This window comes from Gracilinanus agilis, chromosome 5, assembly GCF_016433145.1.
Source record: "Gracilinanus agilis isolate LMUSP501 chromosome 5, AgileGrace, whole genome shotgun sequence".
Classification (NCBI taxonomy): Eukaryota; Metazoa; Chordata; class Mammalia; order Didelphimorphia; family Didelphidae; genus Gracilinanus; species Gracilinanus agilis.
This window is the reverse complement of record NC_058134.1, coordinates 267,089,801-267,110,483: the sequence shown is the minus strand read 5'-3', so window position 1 is coordinate 267,110,483 and position 20,683 is coordinate 267,089,801. Positions and strand designations below refer to the sequence as shown.

Below are 20,683 nucleotides of genomic sequence, written 5' to 3'. Positions count from 1 at the left end.
TGTTTTCTCCCCTCTAGAATGGAACTCCTTGTCCTGTTTTTGGATGAGTTTAGATTCTGTTGGAATTGCCCTGCCAGGGGCGGGCTTTCATTGGGGAAATTTTAAATGCCTTTGGTATAGACCTAGCAGAAATATATATGGACCATTAAAGGAATAATCTTATGCTGGAACCCTTAGAGAAATATCCATATCCCTTATGGAGATTTTTTCCTCACACAAACTTGTTGGCCCTGTGTGCTGAATGAATCATAGAGGAGTTTTTGCCCAGGACAATTTGGCATCTTACTTGGAGGTGATGGAATGACTTCCAGTCACCCTAGATCTTTAATCCTTGTGGGAAAAGCCTTGTATGCTTTGAGAATTGTGTAGGGACCAGGCTTATTTTTTTCATTTTTTTGTTTTTTTTTTCCTTTAAGGATATTCAGAATTAAACTTATTTTATGTGTAGGTAAAGAGTAGAGGCACCTTAGTGGGAAAGGGATAGGGTAAAGACTCCAGCCACCTGGACCCAGTGCTGATTTATTGTAGAACTTGGTAACTGAGTCCTGGAGCTGGGGGCGGGGATGGGGAGGTTAGAGTCAACATTCTTTGAAAAGTCTGTAGTTAAAGTCTGTAGTAATCAGGCTTTTCCTGAGAAGGGTGGCTTAATTTCCTTTTCCTTCCCCTTCCCCCTTTCTTCATGGTTTTGGTGGGGGGAGGGGGAGAGTAAGTACCAAGATAGGTAGTTGACCTATTAGAACTTTATAAAATGATGCTTATTTGTTTAGTTGTATCATGATATATTTGGAAGCATCAAAGAATGATTATTTCTTGAATGTTTATGAATTATGCCTCCTCATTGGGAAAGGCATTCAAAAGGGATAATGCTGAATGTCCCTAAATCACTGGAGAGCCCTCCATCCAGGAGTTAGGTCTTTGAACTTTGCCAAATACACTTCACTAGGTTGTTATGGACAATAAATATTAAAAACTAAGGGCAGAGTGTCAGGGTAGGAGTCTACTGGTTAATGACATTGGTCATGAGAACACTCTGGATAGAGGCTATTAGATACCCATAGACTCTCAAGGTTATTCTAAGAATCCTCAGAGAAGAGAAGAACCTCTGAGGACCCAACCTGCTGAAGTTGCTGGGTATTGAATGAGCACAGAGTCTTTGCTTCAGTGATTTTAAAGAGAAATAAAGTTAGGGGAGGGAGGTTAGATATATGAGTTCTTTTGGGACACGTGTGGAATACTGTAGAGATATTCAAGGGGCAGTGTCTAGTTGGCAGTAAGGTGGAAGTGGGTTTGGTTGAGAAATTATAGAGGTCTACACATATATTTGGGTGTAGTCATCTTCATTTCTACTTGTACATTTATTTGTACATATTGTGCTTGATAAAGAACATGTCATGAGTAGTGGGGTAGAGATTTGGAGACCATTTGCTTCTTATGCCAATTAAAATCCCTTGTAGGTGTGACAGTAACTTCCTTGGGATAGCACAGTTTGGTTATTTCAGAATTAGAGCTGGGACAAAATCAGTTTTGAAAACTAAATCATTGGAATAGATGTGTTGAAGCACAAATCTTGGAACATTTAGGGTAATGTAATCTTTTTTCTAACATTAATGGGGACACTAAGGGCTGTGTCAGTTTTACCCTTTTCGTAATTCTCATCTGTATTTGGTGAAATCCAAAGGAGAGGGTAGAGTAAAAGCCATCTTTCAGTTATTCTTGTGACATTAAAAAATGTAAGTGAAAGAGATAAATGGACTATTCTCTTATTGTCTGGAATATTTCATTGAATTAGTGCTGTTTTAGCCAAATTGAAATTTATATAGAAATCACCAGTATTACTCATTAGACAACTTGATTAAGTTTTACTAGTGAGGCATGGTGGAAAGAGAGCTTTACATATGCAGTCTCTAATAGCACTATGCCGACTTTCCTCCCCGCTCCCAGAGAGCCATCTTTTCTAACAAAGAATTTTCACTTGGACTTTCACTTCTGCAGAGAAGCAGGGGAGGCAAATTGTCATATCTTTCTTATTTGGGGGTCAGCTTTCTTTTTAGAATTGACAAGTTTCAGTTGTTTTGGAGTGGTTCTTTAATTTACACTGTAATCATTATGTAGATTGTTTTTCTGGCTTTGCCTACTTAACTTTGTATCCTTTCATGTTTCTTACACTATGCTAATTAATATTCCATATCATTTATGTGCCACAATTTATTTATTCTTTCCCCAGTTGAAGGGAATGTATTTTGTAGTTCTTTGCTACTACAAAAAGATTTGCGTAAACATTTGTGTGTGTGTGTGTGTGTGTATCAGCCTTTATCATTTTTAAATGTAACACAGAGGTCAGACTTCTCAGAGCTGTTTCCAGCCTTGACTAGCTTAACTCTCTTAACCTGACTTCTTCCATGGCTGGCTCTTTTCTTGATGGCCAGAGCTTGCACATTTCAGAGCTAAGGCCTGCCTTGAACATCTCCTTAGAGAATGCCTTGCTTTTTAGAGAGCCATCAAGTGTGTAGCTGATCCTTGGCTAGCCAGTGAGGCCTGGCTTTAAATCCATTCATTTTGATCTAAGAATTACTGACTTTGAAAAGAGCCATGAAGATCTCTTCCTTCTTTATCCCTAGTTTAAGACAGCAACACCTTGTTGTCTGCTACTTGTCCTTTTTTTCTGTGCTTTCATTAGCTGGGCCAGGGAGGGAGTGGTGGGGAATTAATTGATCAGAAATGACCTGCTGAACTTTCTTCCCTTCCTCCCTCTTCCCCTATCTTCCTGCTGACCATTAGAGAGCTGCTCTCTTGGTAAAACTGGAGTATTGCTTAGTGCATTCATTTGGTATTCTTACTTAAAGGAAATATTATTTAGTAATCCTCTTCAGTTACATGAAACATTTCCTATCCTGGAACAGCTGTAGGCCTGGCAGCTTCCCGTGAGTGGAGGCCTGGCCCAGAGACCATTTTTCAGTTGTATTGTAGAGTATGAAGATTGGTTTCATGGGAGGAAGGCAGAGGTTTATTCTCATTGGCCCAAGAGGGTAGCATAAGAAGCAAAACTAGTGGGGAGAAATCGCAAAAGAGTATTTCTCTCTCACAAATCTGTGGGGTTTAGTCGGCTCTGGACTTATCTGGAGTTAATCATGGGACACAGCCAACAGCTAAACATACAAATGCCATATCAGACCACATTTAGTAGATATGGAGGGATAGCATGTGGAAGGGGAGTGCTTGTTGTCAGATATTTGAAGAGTTGTTATTCTGAAGAGAAAAGAAATTCACCCTAGTTCTAAAAGATAGAACTAGACTTCAGGGCTCAAAATTGCAGGTAGTCAAGTTTTGGTGTAACAGAAGTAGAGACTTCTGAGTAATTAGAACTGATTCCCAGAACCACCCTGCTTCCTTTGATGGACCAACTTTGTCTTGATCTTGCTGAAGTCCAGGTCTTCCCCGACTCCTGAAGATAGCTCTGCCACTGCCCCTATTCCCCCCACCCTTTCTCTAGTTCCCCCTCATGTTTGTCTTTTCCTGATTAGGGTGAAAGCCCCTTGAAGACAGGGGCTGTCTTGTTTGCTTTTAATTATACTCCCACCCCTAGGTACAATGTCTAGCACATATACTAAACAGCATCTCTAGTCACACATATAGCATATAAACTAAATACTTTGTATGCTTGTCTCTCTTTGCAGCATTAGCTGCTGCTTCCCTCTACTCCATTCCCATCTTTCAGTCTCTCAGTTGCTCACATTTCTTTACTACGTTTAATATTGTGGGCAAGGTACCCAAGGTTTAATCCCAGTGCACATGTGCTGCCTAACACTGGGTCCCTTCCTGCTATTTTGTGAAGGGAGCAGCTCTTTGTATTGAAGGGGAAATTCTAATTTTATGTGAAGGTGGGTTTAGACTTTTATTGAAATATAGCCCAAAGCCTTCTTTTGGCTCTTTCCTCCCTGACAGAAAACATGGATAAAATGGATGAAAAGAAATATATTTGACTTTGGAAAGCACTTTTTAATGTTTGTTTAATAAAACCACCTGGTTTCTACATTTTGAGTTAGGCTTCAAATCTTTTGAGGCCTGCTTTTAATTTGAGACACACATACACAGAATAGAAGACTATCATGAAAACAAGGAGGACCTGGCAGAAAAAGTGATATTTAAAAGAGATGGGGGGACATAACTTGGTGGGACAATAATTTGATTTTAGGGAGTAAATGCTACTTCTAACACTCCTTGGGAATATTAGCATTTGATTTTTTAATAACATTTTTTTCAGACTTGTTTTAAAGTGAAGATATACAGAACCGCCATTTCATTTCCAACCCTAAAATGATATTTTGTGAGTTATTCATCTAGTTACATATTTCGATATAATAAAGTCTTCATTAAATATTTAGAAATTACAGTGTTCTTACTAGGCAAATTACCAAATTTCTTTTGGCCTATACTTGTAGTTCACAAGGTAGATAACACTGAGGGTCCTAGAATATATTTTCTAAGGAAATAATACTAATAGCAGCATTTACAGAACCCTTAAAGATTTGCAGAATGCTGAACGTGTCATTTCATCTGATCCTCACAACAACCACATTTTGCAGATGAGGAAACTGAGGCAGACAGGTCTAAGTAGATTGACCAAGGCCACATAGCTAAGGCCAGCTTTGAGTTCAGGTCTTCTAGATTCTTCAGTCTAGCACTCTGTGTACAAGCTGGCTGTCACAACATTGAAGTAGTAGTATAGGCTCCCTGCACTTTTTGTACATTATCTCTGCTTTTATAGTGAATAGAATTTAAGTGGCCACAATGAATGAATCATCAGCAGTAACCACAGGTTCCCTGAGAGATGGCGTAGTTCAGTGGCTCTGTGGCCCCGTGGGAGTGGGCGTTGTCTCCAGGTGTGCCCATTGCCAAGCACGTCTGTGTGCCTGGTGATTCCACGTGGTAGAGCCCCCATCGCATCCTGCATGCCCTGTACAGAGGATCTGCCCAAGGCACTGGAGGGCCTTCTGTAAGCGTTTTCCTATTTTGCAGGTCCCAGGGCAACCCTGGAATCTTGCTCATTCTGCAAGATTTGATTCTGAATCGCTGTTGGCTCTCCATCCCTGCAGAAAGATCTAGGTTTCGATCCTTGCTGTTGTAGTCCTTGTAACTTGGGCCACCTTGATTAAGTGGATGACCTCGGTGTCCTTGTTGTTCACAAAATGATGGAATTGAATTAGGCTGTGGAAGTCCCTGGCAGCTTTAGATCTGTCCTTCTGGGACCTTACGAGGCTTGCCTTCAGTTGTTTGCTCCACTCTTTACTCACACCTTTCAGGTTGATCCTTTCGGTTATTTGTAATTTCAAAGAGTTGCATGTTTCCTTACAACCAGAGTATCTCAATTAGGGTTTTAGAGCTTCCTTTTAGAGATGTGGTCCCAAGAGACAGAGGGATTTGGCCAAAGTGGAGCCAGCATTTGAGCCTAGCTCCTGGAATTCCCCTGCCTGGCCTCACTGGTGTGTGAGAGTGGCTGTGTTGCTGTGGTTTGAGACATTTTAGAGGAGGAGTCTCCTCTTCTTGTTCAATTCTAATTCTTTAGGACTGTCTGTGTGCAGCCCTTGTCCTAGAAGCACACGTTGCTTAGCTGATTCTGCTCCTCATAAGTTTTCTCTCAGTCCAGTGTTCTTCATTGTGAGGACCCATAGCCACATCTTTTCAATTTGGGAGAGCTGGGAGACTCAAGAATGCCAAACTTCTTTTCAATAAGGGCACCCATTTTTGTTGAGTTCTTTGGGAATCAATGTCAGGTTAAACAAAATTATTTATCCATTTTCTTTTATCTATAACATGTCTGGGATGCAAAAGTTCACAGCACACCTAATGAAACTTGGTGAATGGGGACTCATTTATCCTGTGTAGATGAGTAGGCCCATCTCTTACTTGTCAGTGGATTTTATTACAATTTTTTTCTCTGTTCACAAATTCAATGATGTTAGAAGAATGTCATATGCAAATAGAATTTGGAGAAAAATCCTTGCCATCAAACAGAAATTTTTCATTTTGGATTTTACACAGAATGTCAGCTGTGTACTAGTATGATGATAGTGAACATGAGCATATTTCCCTCTTTAATGCTTTACTTAATGCTACTATTGAGCAGATGAGTGAACAAAATTATTTTAGTTGTTACATCTGGCATAGCCTTCTGGGATTTTGATGTACATAGAGGAGATGGTTGGCCTTTGAGACTTCGTTTTGCTTTGAGGCAAATGATTTTTAAAATTTAGTAATCATAGTGGGATTTTAGATTGTCTTCTGCTCTTATTCAAAATATTAAAAATGGACTTTAAATGCTTGTCTGTTACTTTCTCATTACTACAGTGATAGATCGTTCTCATAAAGAGAGGAGAAAGATGGCTTCTAGTTTAATAGTTATTGGTGTCTGATTGGTCACTGATTTTGTTCTTTTTGTTTTTCTGGTGTTTTGTTTCTCTTCTGATCCCATTATACCTTTTCCCACCATGGGCTTTATCATGTGTATTTGATTAGCTCTTGCCCTTCTTTTTGGCATCATCTTCAGTGCCATGAATCCATTCCCACATGAGCACATATGGCTTCTACTCTGTGTGATGATTCTGCTCTTTTTGTCCATGAGAATAGATCCCTTGGACAATTCTATTTTACCCTGAATTTCATTTATGTATATTTTGAGAATAATTGGCTTAGTTGTACCTCATGCCTGCCATGTAGGCTTGTTCTTCATTTTTCCATACAATAATGGTATTCTTTTTCTTTTGTCATCTTCCTCTAGTTTTTTGCAAATGAACTTTAGTCTCTTTAGTCTGAATTGCCTTTGATTTCTCTGCTTTTCTTCTTGACACAGGGATGAAATGTTCACTGGCTAAGGCAGGTTCCAAGATCTCTTTTTCAGTCTCCTTGTTGTCATGAGTGTTTTTTGCCATTTAAGCTTATCTAGGACATTGTCATAAAATCAGAGTCTTTACTTTTCTTCTTTCCCCATTTCCTGCAGTCGATGTTTGTCTTTATTATTAAGGTAATTATGAGCACCCTCTGACTATCACTGCAAAAGCTAGAGGTGGCTACATGGGACTGTGGGTCATTTGTGTTTTTGTTGAATCATGGTTTTGCTGTTCTCTGTTTCTTCCTTTTCTTCTGTCCCTAATTGTTACCTAGTAGTCAACATTTGAGCATTGAGCTCTGCTCTGAATTTAGTTTGGACTTTGGATAAATGTCACGGCATCTGCTTATAATCCTAAGTATGAGATCTTTGCAGCTTTAGGGTATCACGCCAGACCTTGTGCTCTGATATTCGGACCTTTGAGAAGCCTCAGCAGGTGCCATCTTAACTTGGGGAGAAAGTGCAGTGAAGAGCTTAGTGAAAATAGGGGGGAAAGTCAGAATTTTATAAAATTATCTTGTGCTCATCTTCCTCTAGAAGCATACTAAATTCTCATGTTTTTCATAGGAACTGAAACTAAAAGATGAAGAATGTGAGAGACTTTCAAAAGTCCGAGATCAACTGGGACAAGAATTGGAAGAACTCACAGCTAGTTTGTTTGAGGTTGGCTCCTTTTTGGTTACTCTGTAGAAGAAAACGTATATTATTTTGGTTGTGATGCATTTATTTGTTGATAGAAATTTGTCCAGGAGGTAAATGTTAATTTACGGTAGAGATGCATCATTTTTTTTTTTTTTATCAAATAGACTGGATGCTATAATGTAACCTGGTAAACTTCTGCACTTCACAAGATTTGCAGCTTTATCCGGGTATAGTCTCTCTTCAGCAGCAAATCACCATCCTTAGCTACATTACTATGATGAGTTGTTATGACCAAAAAATGCATCACCTCTTGCTCAGCCATATCGTAATGAGCCTTTCTGGATTTAGCCAGATGTGTCCTCAGACAGCAAACATCCACTACAATGCCAAGCTTGTATTTGTTGCCTTTCCAACTTTGGAAACACTGGTACAAGCCTTTGGGAAGCTCAGGAACATCTCCATATCATCTTAGCAGAGAGAACCCATTAGCACTTTTCTAGAGGGTTAACCTGGCATAATTCTAGAAAGAGAGATCTTGTCACAAGGTTGTTTGGCCTTCACAAGTAAAATACCTACCTGGGTGATACCACTAGACTTAAAAACTCTTCTGTCTTCTCCTTTAACCTAATTTGGTGATTCAAAATCACAGTATTGGAGATTGCCTTAGGAATAGGTATCGTGCCTGTAGTCAGTATCTTTAAAATTATATTAAGCTATTATTCATTGTCATTTTAACATGAATTAGTTTTATTATTGCCTTGATAGTTACTGAGTGTCATGGAATAATACCATTTTCTCAGGAAAGATTGCATGTCATTTTTATTTTAAAAAACAACAAAAAAAGTGCCAGATTGAGAGACATTCCTTCTTTCTGAAGGTGAAAGAATTTAAATGTCTTATCTACATCAACAAACTGAGAGAGAAAGCAGTAGGTACAAAAGAATCCAGATAACCAACAAAGCTAGATTTGTCCACAATGTCTGAATTTAATTATCTTGTCATAGTACACAGTACTACTTAGATTAGGCTGGCTTTTAATTTAATTTTTTTGTTTACCAATTGCATATAATAACAAATTTCCCCATAAGTTTTCCAAAGTTTTATGAACCAAATTGTCTCCCTCCTTCCTTTTCTCCACCCCCAGTCCTGGAACTGGCAAGCAATTCAGTCTGGGTTATATATGTATTTTCATGCAAAACATTTCCATATTCATTTTTGTAAGTGACTAGTCTTATAACTAAAACCTCACAACATATACCCAAATAAACAAGTGAAAAATCGGGTGCTTTCAGCACTCCTACTCCAACAGTTCTTTCTCTGAAGTAGGCTGGCTTTAATGATTGAATAGTATTTTCCTAGTCATTAGGAGTATATAATTTGTGGACAAGTATTAAAAGATAGTTTTAAAATAGAGGTCCTTTAAGCCATGCTGTTTTTTGTCATAGTAGCAAGTCCTTGAAAGAAAAGATGAGAGGCAGGTAAATTAAATGAGAAGGGAGAGGTTTAGAGGGAGGCCTGTGTACTAGTAAGACTTTTATAAAAAGAGCAGGCATCAGAGGCAGCTAGGTGGTGCAGTGATTGAAAGCCAGGCCTAGAGACAGGAGATCCTGGGTTCAAATTTGACCTCAGACCTTAGTTATGTGACTCTCAGCAATCACTTAATTCCCCTTACCTAGCCCTTATTGGTCTTTTGTTTTGGAACCAATACTTAATATTGATTCTAAGATGGAAGGTAAGCATTTAAAAAAAAGGAACAGGCATAACACTATGATATAGTCATATGTTTTACAAATAATACATTTATATATTATAAAGTTATAATTTTGGAAAAGAATTATCAAAGAAGATTGTATAATTGCCAACTATACATAAGAAAAAAGCAAGTTGGAGCTATATAATATTAGGAAATTAAATGTTGAGACTTGCAGATTGACTTGTTCCCCATGCTTGGCTTCTCATGCTACAGAAGTTTGTAATGCTTTTAAGAGAGGGGTACAGAAAGTAAGGACCCTGTTTCTAGGTTCTCCAGAGTGAGCCACGCAGGTGTCCGCAGCAGATAAATAACAGCAGGTTATCTCTTTGATTGTATTCTGTGCTTCTTGGTAGTGGAAGTGCTCCATAACTATAATTTTTATCATGTATTACCTATATATGTATTTGTAAATACCATATATTATTTGTGATGTTTATATCTATGGTAAAGAAAATAGTATTCCAAACAAATAGGAATATGCAATATAAGTAGATTTTGATAGATTTTTTTTGGTAGTCTTTATTATTTTTCCTCTTACTTGGACATGGTCTGAGATATTTTTTAAAATAGGATTAATAAATTTTTTAAATTTATTATTAAGTAGTTGCTTTATGTAATTTAGTTTAAATGCTTTTTAATATACTTTATTTACTCTGCTAGCCTACTTGATGGGTAGTAAATGCCCTCAGAATTTAGATATTTGTGAGTGATGTATTTGAATGTTGAATCTAAACCTTGAATTTAAAAGTTGATCCATTTATATGCCTGTTAAGACTAGTTTTAATGGAGACATTAGCTATTTAAAGGTCAGTTTTTGGTTCTAACCTATCTGATATCTGTATCTCTTTATATGTATATATACACACCTGGGTCTGGTTAGAATACCAAAGCTGAGACCTGGTGCTATAATGTTAAAAAGATAGAAGAAGTTTGTGATATACTTCCTTTAAAACCTTAATAGCTAATTATTTGAATTTGCCTATTATTTTGCTTTTTTTTTTCCCTAAAGCCATTTCTTGTTTATTATTTATCCATTCAGGAAATATTTATTGAATACCTACTGTGTACGTCACATTATTATTTTGCCCTTATAATAACCTTCTGAGGTATGTAGAACAGGTACTATGATTTTACAGGTGAAGAAACTGAAGCTTAGAGAGTTTAATTGGCTTGTCCATGGTCTCACTGCTGTTTAGTGGCAATGCTAGGACCAGAATCGAGGTCCTCTTACTTTTAATGTAAGTACTCTAAAGAAAGGGAGCAAATTAGTTGTTTATCTGTGGTACTAATACAAGAAGACCTTATTAATTCAAAACTAAAATGCCCCAGGTTCCTATGCATAAAATACAAACTAGCCTCATGTTCCTGATTTTTTAGACCTTAACATGCCAAGGCTTTTAAAATGGATTCATATTTAGAAATTACATCCTTATTCATGTGTTTATTTTTTTACTTGTTTTTGTGCATGTATAGGTTGTTTCCCATATGGGAAAGCTAAAGAAAAGTGATGGAATTACAAAATTGATAGTTTATATGTTATGGCCTAGGTATCTTCTTATTCCTAACATTCAGTTAATTAAATTGATCCCATAAGTTTATGCATCTGCTTATTATGTTTGTATCTTTTTTTGTGTTAGTTGTACAGATTAGTTTTTACGAAGGAGATACCTATTTCATAATTAGAAATGATTCCCAATATTCTGAGTATAATTATATAACACATTAATTCCAAAAGATGGCAGGCTATTTTCTTTCCAGTATATCTTTCAGTAGTTAGTGCTTTTATCATACCATAGTTAGCATTTAGATTTTACCCTTCTACTAGTAAAAAGTAACTTTAAAATTTTTTTAAATCTTTAAGAATTTTTTATTCTAAAATTTGCACTATATTAACATTTTGTAGGAAGCTCATAAAATGGTGAGAGAAGCTAATGTTAAGCAGGCAACAGCTGAAAAACAATTAAAAGAAGCACAGGGGAAGGTAAGTTTTTGCTGTATTTACTGGTAGAAAAATGATAGAAATTATGTGCTGGCATTTTCAGAGTAAAAATTACTCTTTTCTATAGCTACTTTATTGTCTAAATTTTTTTGGCATAAAATATCAATAAATGAATATTTATTTTATTGAGCTACTATTATATATGCAAGGTATTATGCTGGTATTTGATTCTTGAAAACAGATCACTGATTAAAAGCTGAGATAGCATCATTAATTTTGGGATAAATTAGAATTGATTTTGAGCTTTTAAAGTGAAATATTTGGAAATGGAAATGTAAAATTTTTTAAAATCAGTGATATTTTTCTGTCCAGATTCGTTGATTTGAATTCTGAAAGTCTGAATGAGAGCCAGAAAGATCAATAGAAAAGAGGGTTGATTTCCTTCTCTCTATGACTTTGTATAAAGTATGAAGAAAATTAATTCCCTATCCTTGGAGATGAAGTTTGTCTATATTTGTTCAAAAATATTTATTAGATAAGTAATTGTATTGCACTCTCTTTAAGATTGACGTACTTCAAGCTGAAGTCGCTGCCTTAAAGACACTTGTGTTGTCCACTTCACCAACATCCCCAATTCAAGAGCTTCCGCCAAGTGGAAAGGCTCCTTTTAAAAAAGGACATGCAAGAAATAAAAGTACAAGCAGTGCTATGAGTAGCAGTCACCAGGACCTCAGTGTGATGCAGCCTATTGTAAAAGACTGCAAAGAGGTAACTCGTCAAGGACTGTACCCCCTGGCCCTTTTGATGCTTATTAATTTTCATCACTGAGATGTCACTTAGGCTTTTTGCCAACAAATTCTGTGGTACACAATACAGTATTTATATGGGGGAGGCTTTATGTAGAGCTGACTGCTTTCAGGGATTCTCCAGTCCCCTTCTCTTCTGGCTGACCTTGGAATACCAACTGGAATCTTGGTAAGTTTCTGAATCTTGCTATTTCAGTTAGGGAAAATCCTTTGCATTTTTGTGTTGTGTAAATGAAGGGTGGATGATTGATAGTTTTATTGCTGAAAATGAAGAAGCCTTGCAGAATTAAGATTTCTTCACCCCACTAAACTGTAGTGATTTTACATTTTGAATTTTTCTCAAAATTAGAGAGATATAGTACTTTATTCCAGAGTCTGGCAGATTAGTGGAATTAGGACCTAGCACCTAAATTAGAGCTGTTATTCTCATATTAACTATCATATTTATTCCTATAAAATGGGACTAATAGTATATGGTTTTGTCATTTTGGGAGATGTATTTTTGAAGATGATGAGATGATGTTCAGAGCCATGTGAGTAAAACTTATTTATAAACATTAAAATTGTGGCATTATTTACTGATTACAAAATGCAGGAAAACATGACTCCAACATGCCCAAATAGACCAATCTACTAGTTCGAGCAGCCTCTCGATTTCTCTTAAAGCCACAAGTCAGGTTTTAAAATTCAATCCTTAGCGGAAGTAAGGTGCAGTGAAGTTTGCAGGCAGAAGCTAGTAGTTGAGTAACCAAAGATGGTGTAATTTCATTTAATTGGATAGCATTGGGGAAGAGAGTGGGAGGTGACACTAATGGAAAAAAATTATACAACCTAATTTTTGTTTTTGTTTTTTTTAAACCTGATAAATAGGAAATGTTCTAGAAAATCTAAGTATGGCATATAGCTTCAAAGTTTGAAAATAAGAATTATGTATAATTTGTTGTACATTTAAGAAATTATTTTAAATGCTACTCTTAATTTTGTTATGTTTATACTAAATTTTCCATTGTATGGCATATTAACTAATATACATTCTTCTTACTGATTTTTGTAATGTATGAATATCTTTTTTCCCACATGGTTATGTTCAAGGTATCTTTACCATTATTTGGGTACATAATTACCTTAATTTTATTAATGCCTTGAAATGTGTGACTAATAGGTACAGTACAAATGAAAATAATAAATAACAAATAAGTTTTTTTGTATACATTTTGATGTTTTACAAAATTGTCAAAGAGTATTAGACAAAGAAAATATAAATTTGACCTAAGTCTTAGTATATAAACAGCTATGTTAATTTGATAAGTAACATTAAACATTGTTCTTGTCCACAAGATATTGTGATCACACTTAATTATGCCTTTAATGGAAACGCATATACAAGAAGACAAAAGAACTGTTGTTGCTTTATTGAGTTCAAACTTTTTTTTAAAAGCTTTTGAGATGCAATAACCTCACAAAATTCGTAACTGACTTCCTTAGGCCAGAAGCTTTCTCCAGGATGCTGTTAGGTAACTTAAGGACTTTAAAAAATGTTTGTTTTTTTTTTAAACTCTTACTTTCCATCTTAGAATTAATACTGTGTATTGGTTCCAAGGCAGAAGAGTGGTAAGGGCTAGGCGGGTTAAGTGACTTGTCCAGGGTTACCCACCTAGTAAGAGACCAGATTTGAACCCAGGACCTTCCATCTCTGGGCCTGGCTCTCAATCCACTGAGCTACCTAGCTGCTTCCCCCCCCCCCCCCCCCAATTTTTTTTAAAAATTGGCAATGAGGGTTAAGTGACTTGCCCAGGGTCACACAGCTAGAAAGTGTCTGAGGCCAGATTTGAACATAGGATCTCCTGTCGCTAGGCCTGGCTCTCAATCCACTGAGCCACCCAGTGGCTTTTTAAAAGAAAACAAATTTATGAGTCCTTTTTCTCCCTTCATTTTAAACCCCATTCTGGCTTTTCTTTGTGGTTCAGAGCATCTTTTGGATACTTGAAAGCTAACTAGTGGAACATAAGCTCTAACAGGCTCAGCAGTGAGTTGTTGTTAAAGGACCAGCTTAGCTGAGTTTCAGAGTCTCCTTATCAGAAGGGTGGCTGGTTTTGGTGGGAATGTGGCCTTAGCAATCCATGAAATGCTCTTCCTAAGGCATGGAAATGTTGGGAGGGTGTAGGACCCATCAGTAAAATCATGAATCTTTTGAAATGTCGAAGGAAGTATTGTTTAACTGGGACATTCTGTACTGTCATGACCTGAGGAGCTGAGAGATAGGAATGAAGAGAAATTGAGGGTGGAGATCATCATTTTAGAGTTTGAGAGAATATAGGTAGTCATGCATCATTGAAATACCTGGTAAGTACAATCAGCCTTCAATATCTGGACATACATTCTCAAAGCCAGTATTTTCTGAAGGTGTCCCCAGTGTTCTGGACAGGGTGGGGAAAACCATAGTGTGGGAGAAAGCCCTGTATCCAGTCAAGAAAAGGAGGTTTAAATTCTGCCCTGTTCCTTAACTGCCTTTGTGACCTTGGGTGCAGTCACAAGTGCACTTTGGGCTTTAGATTCTTCCTTTGTAAATAGTGGAGTTGGACTAGGTGGACCTTTAAGGTCCTTAGTAACCGCACATTTGTCATTCTGTGAACAGTATTTTAAGTGGCCAGGATATGGGTGGTGGGGGAGAGCACTGTTCCTTTGTATTTAAAGATGGGGTTAGGGGAGGAAATCTGAGCACTTTTTTGACATACAACCTGGATAGGATCCATTAGTATTGGGAGAATAAAGGAAGGAATACCAGGGGTTAATTAACACTGATCATGCCAAATGGAAATTACCAGGCACGACTGTGATGACTAAATAACAGAAATATGGTTGAAAATTCAAATGAGTAGTCAGTCACTGCTTATTTAAAATCATTGCTGTTGCTTAAACTATTTTTGGTGCTATCTTTTTGGAATTGCCTTTAGAATTAGTTATATATATGAAAATAAATCTCTCCCATTATTTTGAAACCTATCTTGTCTTCTGATGAAAATGATGTAATAATAGCCCACAATTATAGCATGCTCTAAAGTTTGCAAGGAACTCTTTATCTATGTTGTAAATCCCACTTAATTAGCTTAGATGTGGCTCTAAATTAATTTTGACTATTTCCAAAATCAGTTGTTTTGTTAAAAAGCACAGATGTGACAACATTTAGAATACTGAAAAGAATGGGGTATAAGATCTGAAGGCAGTCCCAAAGGAAGAGTTCCAGAAATATTTTGAGTAATTGCAGAAATTTTGGATTAAACACAAATGAAGGAATTAACATTCATTTGGTTTTATGTTATGGTCTGTTTGCCAAATCAGTCATGCTGCTTTATATTCATGTCTCATAAAGTTGATAATGAAAAGCTGTTAGTAGCTGCTTTGACTTTACTTATAAATATGGCTGGGAGTTTGAATTAAAAAATGTTTTCTGAATTTGTTTATTAGGCTGACTTATCTCTATATAATGAGTTCAGATCTTGGAAGGATGAACCTACAATGGACAGAACATGCCCCTTCTTAGACAAAATTTATCAGGAAGATATATTTCCATGTTTAACCTTTTCCAAAAGTGAGGTAATTTTTTTTTTAAATTTTGAGTGCATGGGTGTGTTTTGTGTAAAAATGGAATTGTTTAGGATTATTTTGTGTTTTCCACATTTTTAATATGTTATTTGTGTAAAATACATTTTTACACAGATTTTAAACAATAAATAGGTGACTTTAATATAAAGAGGGCATTTAAGAATGTTATATATTTGTTTATAAAATCCTCCAGACTTCTCTGTCATCCCTTTACCTAGCCCCGTGCAGATCCTCCCTTCCTTTTCTCTCTACTCTACTTCTCAGTATCATACTGAGATTTGATTCTGAATGTTTGAAACCTGGCCCTCTTGCTGTCTTGAGCAGATGGTCATTTGCATTGAAATGTGTGTTTGGGGGTGAAGTGTTAAATGTATAGCAGGGATTAGACTGCTGTCCTGAGATTTAGTCCTAGAGAAATGCTGCTAGCTTTTGTGCCCACACATTGTCATCAAAGGCCTCGACTGAGTTTCTGTCTCTACAAGGCCAAGAATCTTGCCTCGATTTCTTTTCTATAAGATAGAGATAATACCTTTTCAGCTACCTCCTGAGTCTCTTGGGATGCTTATGTGGGATGTGAATGTGAAAGGTCTTCAGAAATATAAATCAGTATATGAATATAAGCACCTGGTGAAGACCATTGCTGCCTGAAATGTTTGCAGAGTTCCATTGTAAATCACTTAGCTAACATGTAATTATAGCAGCTCTGTGTGCTGATGGCTATGGTCTGGGCACTCCCCCTGCCCCCAAATTGAAAGGGTACAATAAGAACTTAAGAGCCAGCAAATGGCAATGATTTATCATGGGGTTTGGGATTTTTTGTGTTTTTTGTTTTGTTTTTTTTTTTTTTTTGGTTTGGAATTTGAAGAAATGATTATTTTGTACTTTATGAGTTTCCTAAAAGAAAGGGCAAATGGGCCTCCTCTTCATGGCATTAACTGTTTTCCCTTTACATTAGGACATAATGTTTGATTTTTATTTTATAGAATCTTGTGTACAAATATAAACGCAGAAGATATATAGTAAAAATAAGTATCTGTTGACATTGAAAAAAGCAAAAATTTTATCTTACTGGATTGATTCAAGAAGATAAGAATAGGCTGTATCTGGGATGAATAAATTGCCTTTATCTGAAAAAAATGATTGAATTAGTAAATAAGCATTTTTAAGCACCTGCTATATACTGGAACTATTCTAGATTTTGGAGATAGAAATGCAGAAAAGAAATGGTCAGAGAGTTTACATTCTAGCCATGGATTTTGCAATTCTTCCTTTTCCTTGTTGGGTCAATGTTATATAATATGGGGATTGAATTTTAAAATAACTACATATCATCAAATGTTGATATCTCTCTGGATTTTTTTTTTCTTAAAGTTGGCTTCAGCTGTTCTGGAGGCCGTGGAAAACAATACTCTAAGCATTGAACCAGTGGGACTGCAACCTATTCGATTTGTAAAAGCTTCTGCAGTTGAATGTGGAGGACCAAAGTATGTTAGTCTAGTTATATAAATTGTGAAAAATAGTAAAAGCTTTCTATGTGGTCATGCTGTTTCATGTGGCAAGATTCCCTGTCGTTCCTTTGAAATGGTGGCCTGAGGACTCCCGGGGATTCCCTGCAGGCCAGCCTCTGCTGGTCTCGGGTACCCGGGCTTTTCACATAGTGTGTAGTTATCATGAATGAATGAATGATTCCGTCTGTGCTAAAGAGCAGAGCCACCATTAGTGCAAAGAGAACGGGTCTTCCGTCCTGGTGTGGAAGAAACCCTTCCTTCCTTTAGTGAAGAAATGTCCTATTTCCTCCCTGTTGTAACCCCCATCCCCAACCCTTACTTAGGGATCCCCTGCTGGCCTGCACCACGGAGCACCATCACTCCCGTGTCATCACTTCCGGGGCCTCATCACTGTGGAGCCCCACCTGGGGACTTCCTGCCCCCAATATGGCTCTGTGATTCCCCCTGCCCCTGACTGTTGTTGCACCAGCTGGAAAAATGGCCAGTCAGAGCTGTGCTGAATAGCCACTCCTGATTGGAGCTGGGGGTGGGGGGCCAGAAATGAAGCCCCTCGTTTCCTAGGAGGGCATCATAGGCCCTAGAAGGTTGTCTTCCGAGGATTGGATGTCCCCCTTCTCTCCCTCTGCTGACCCTGACCCTTACACTGACATGGTCTTTTCATGAAGAAGTAAGGAGAGGGGCAGCTGGGTAGCTCAGTGGATTGAGAGCCAAGCCTAGAGAAGTCCTAGGTTCAAATCCGGGCTCAGCCACTTCCCAGCTGTGTGACCCTGGGCAAGTCACTTGACCCCCATTGCCTACCCTTGCCAATCTTCTACCTATAAGTCAATACACAGAAGTTAAGGGTTTAAAATTAAAAAAAAAAAGAAGTAAGGAGAGAAGCAAAACTGCATCGTCACTAAGGTAGCTTCTGCTGCCCCTCTGGGCCCCCCTCACAGGGCTGAGAGAGGCAGTAAGAAGGGACGTTAGAGCAGCCGAGCCGAAGCAAGGCGGACGTTTCCCCCCTTTGTAGAACATGTTCTCACGGCAGAAGAAGGAAATTGGTTGTTGTTGTAGTAATGATGGGACCTTTACCTTGACACTCACCATGCATGTAAATCGCTGTAATACTTTGGTGATTGTTTCATTCTCTGTTCATGAGCTGCACTTCCTCTTGAAGCCTGCTTTATGTTAGGATTTACTTTGCCTCTCCAGAGCAGTGATGTCAAACTCAAAAGGAAATAGTTTTATTCCTTAACATCATGAATGAATTAATGAGTCTGACTGTGCTAAATATCCCGGTGGGTCTCATATTGGCTTAGAAAACGGCACATTAACATTATCTGTGTTTTATCATTTTTTATTTATTTTGCGAAATATTCCCAATTACATTTTGATCTAGTCGGGGTCACATGGGAGAAGTTTAGTTTGACATTTCTCCTCCAGGGTATGTTAGGTGTACAATCTAAGCTAAAATGAATTGCAAACAACAGCAGTTATCATCTGAAAGTTAATTTTTACTGTTCTGGTACAATAAGAATTATATAATGGTAGAGTTGAAAGTTTTGAAATCATCTGGCCAACTCTAATTTTACAAATGAGAAAACTGAGGTCCAAGCTCAGATAGTAAGTAGGGAAGCCAAGATTTGACTCAGGTCAAGTAACTCATCACAGATGTGAATGCATTTCTGCCAATAATATGCTTGGATTAAGGTTTTTGTAGATTTGAGGGGCTTGGGATTTAGTGTATATTGCATATGTAAGCCTATAATACTCCAGGAGATAAGGAAAGAAGAGGCCCCTGATCTTAAATTTTTAGAAATATATATGAGTAGATGGTGCTTTTGCACATGAAGAGATAATACAAGAAAGCAAACAGTTATGACATGATTTGTATAAATTGGTTCTCCAATGTCCTCACACTTTGGCTGCCTCCAACATGAATCTCCTCTCCATATTTAACTCAATTTGTCTACTTTGTTTCCTGAGAATATTTGTGTTTTTTATTTTTATTGTTTCTTATACATTTTATGCCATTTTTACTGTAAATACCTCACGAATTGTGACGAAATTTCAGTAATATTAATGGTAGTTCCGCTGTCCTTAATAGAGAAAATAGTGTCATAATTTTCGCAATCTTTTCTATTTTTCCTTTTATTTTTAGTACTTTTTCATTTTAATCTTTGAATGCCCTTAGGATGACTTAGCTTAGTTGGATAAATTTCTTTCTTTAGACTGGTTCTACCCTCTACTGCTTCTCTGTTTTATCTACCTTCTTTGTCAGATTTTACAGATGAATTTCTGTTCTGTCCCGATGTTGCCTTTGGCAGCCATCTCTCTTCATTTGGCAAGTCAGTCAGATCTTTTTTGATGACAAGCATTTTCCCTACTCTTTTGATCTACTTGTTGTAGCAATTAATTTACAGTGGATTAATTAATGTTTGTTGGTGTCCAGAAACTGTGATTCTTAGTATGGTCTACCTCTTTCCCCTCTACTTTGCCACCACTGCTGCAGAAACAGAAGGTCTAGGGCACAGGACTGGGGCTATTTTACAGTTTTCTTTGTTTTGTAGGTTTCCTTTGGAAAAAAAAAAGTCAACACCAGATGAGTAGCATGTAGGTGATGAGCCCCTCTATGATTAATTAACACATTGATCCTCAGTCTCTTCATGAGCTGTACTGGAAGCCTTTTCAGCATGGGAGAACCTGCTAGAACTGGCCTAATCTTTTCTGTGATAGCCTTTGAGAAGCCAGGATCACTCACTTCCCTGCCAAACGGATGCAGCAGAGTAGGACTCCTATGGAATACCTACACAGTCGTATCTCATCCCCATCATCGAGGCTGTGAGAACAGGAAATACATACAAGTGTGTCTCTTTAGGAAACCCAATTGGAAGATCTGAACTTATCTAAAATAAGATAAATTTGGGAGGTGATTAGTCACATGACAAATTCTTGTCTTTTCAAAAAGATACAACTCAAATCCTCTTTTTATGATCTGAAACTTTGAGGGCTCTTACATGTAATTAGCTGCTTAAGAGGACCTAGACTAGAGAGAGGGGGGAAGAATACAGGGGGAAAATGGATGATGTGAACACACTGTTGGAGTGAATACACTTCAAGGGCATTGAGAGACCAATTTAATTTGCCAAGTACTTAAAAGGAGGGGAAATACCAAAGATGTGGGAAGAAATCTCAGACTTGATTCATTTTAAAAAGAGCTACCAAGGAAACATCAACAATTACTCTTGTGTCTGTACACAGTCTTTACGAGGGTCACTTGTGTGTGAATTGAGGGTGTCTTCCAGAAGAGGATTTGGGGGGAACAAGCGAGTAAACGGTAGTGAACAATAAACACATCTTTACTAAGGTCACCGCCGTATTTATTGTTGGTTGAATTTTTAAAAGCATCCAACTTAGAATGAAATGGCTGCTTAAGAAATCTTTTAGGAAAAATTGTCTCCCGTCTTTAAATCCAGACCATTCCAGCTTCCTTGGGAACTGTGAGCAGGAGCTCTTATTTAGCGATGACCAATAAGAAACATCAGGGAAGCGAGCGCCCCCCCCCCCCCC

At 37.5% G+C, this 20,683-nt stretch overlaps 1 protein-coding gene across 3 annotated transcripts in view; it reads left to right on the top strand.

Moving 5' to 3' along the window:
* LOC123249048 (RAB3A interacting protein) overlaps positions 1-20,683 on the top strand; it is a 55,077-nt gene that overhangs the window by 31,746 nt on the left and 2,648 nt on the right. For all 3 annotated transcript variants that reach the window (XM_044678015.1, XM_044678012.1, XM_044678013.1), the window contains exons 4-8: positions 7,451-7,546; positions 11,182-11,259; positions 11,782-11,985; positions 15,489-15,617; positions 16,998-17,110. In XM_044678015.1, coding sequence (XP_044533950.1) covers positions 7,451-7,546; positions 11,182-11,259; positions 11,782-11,985; positions 15,489-15,617; positions 16,998-17,110 — 620 coding nt within the window. The remainder of the gene's footprint in view (positions 1-7,450; positions 7,547-11,181; positions 11,260-11,781; positions 11,986-15,488; positions 15,618-16,997; positions 17,111-20,683) is intronic.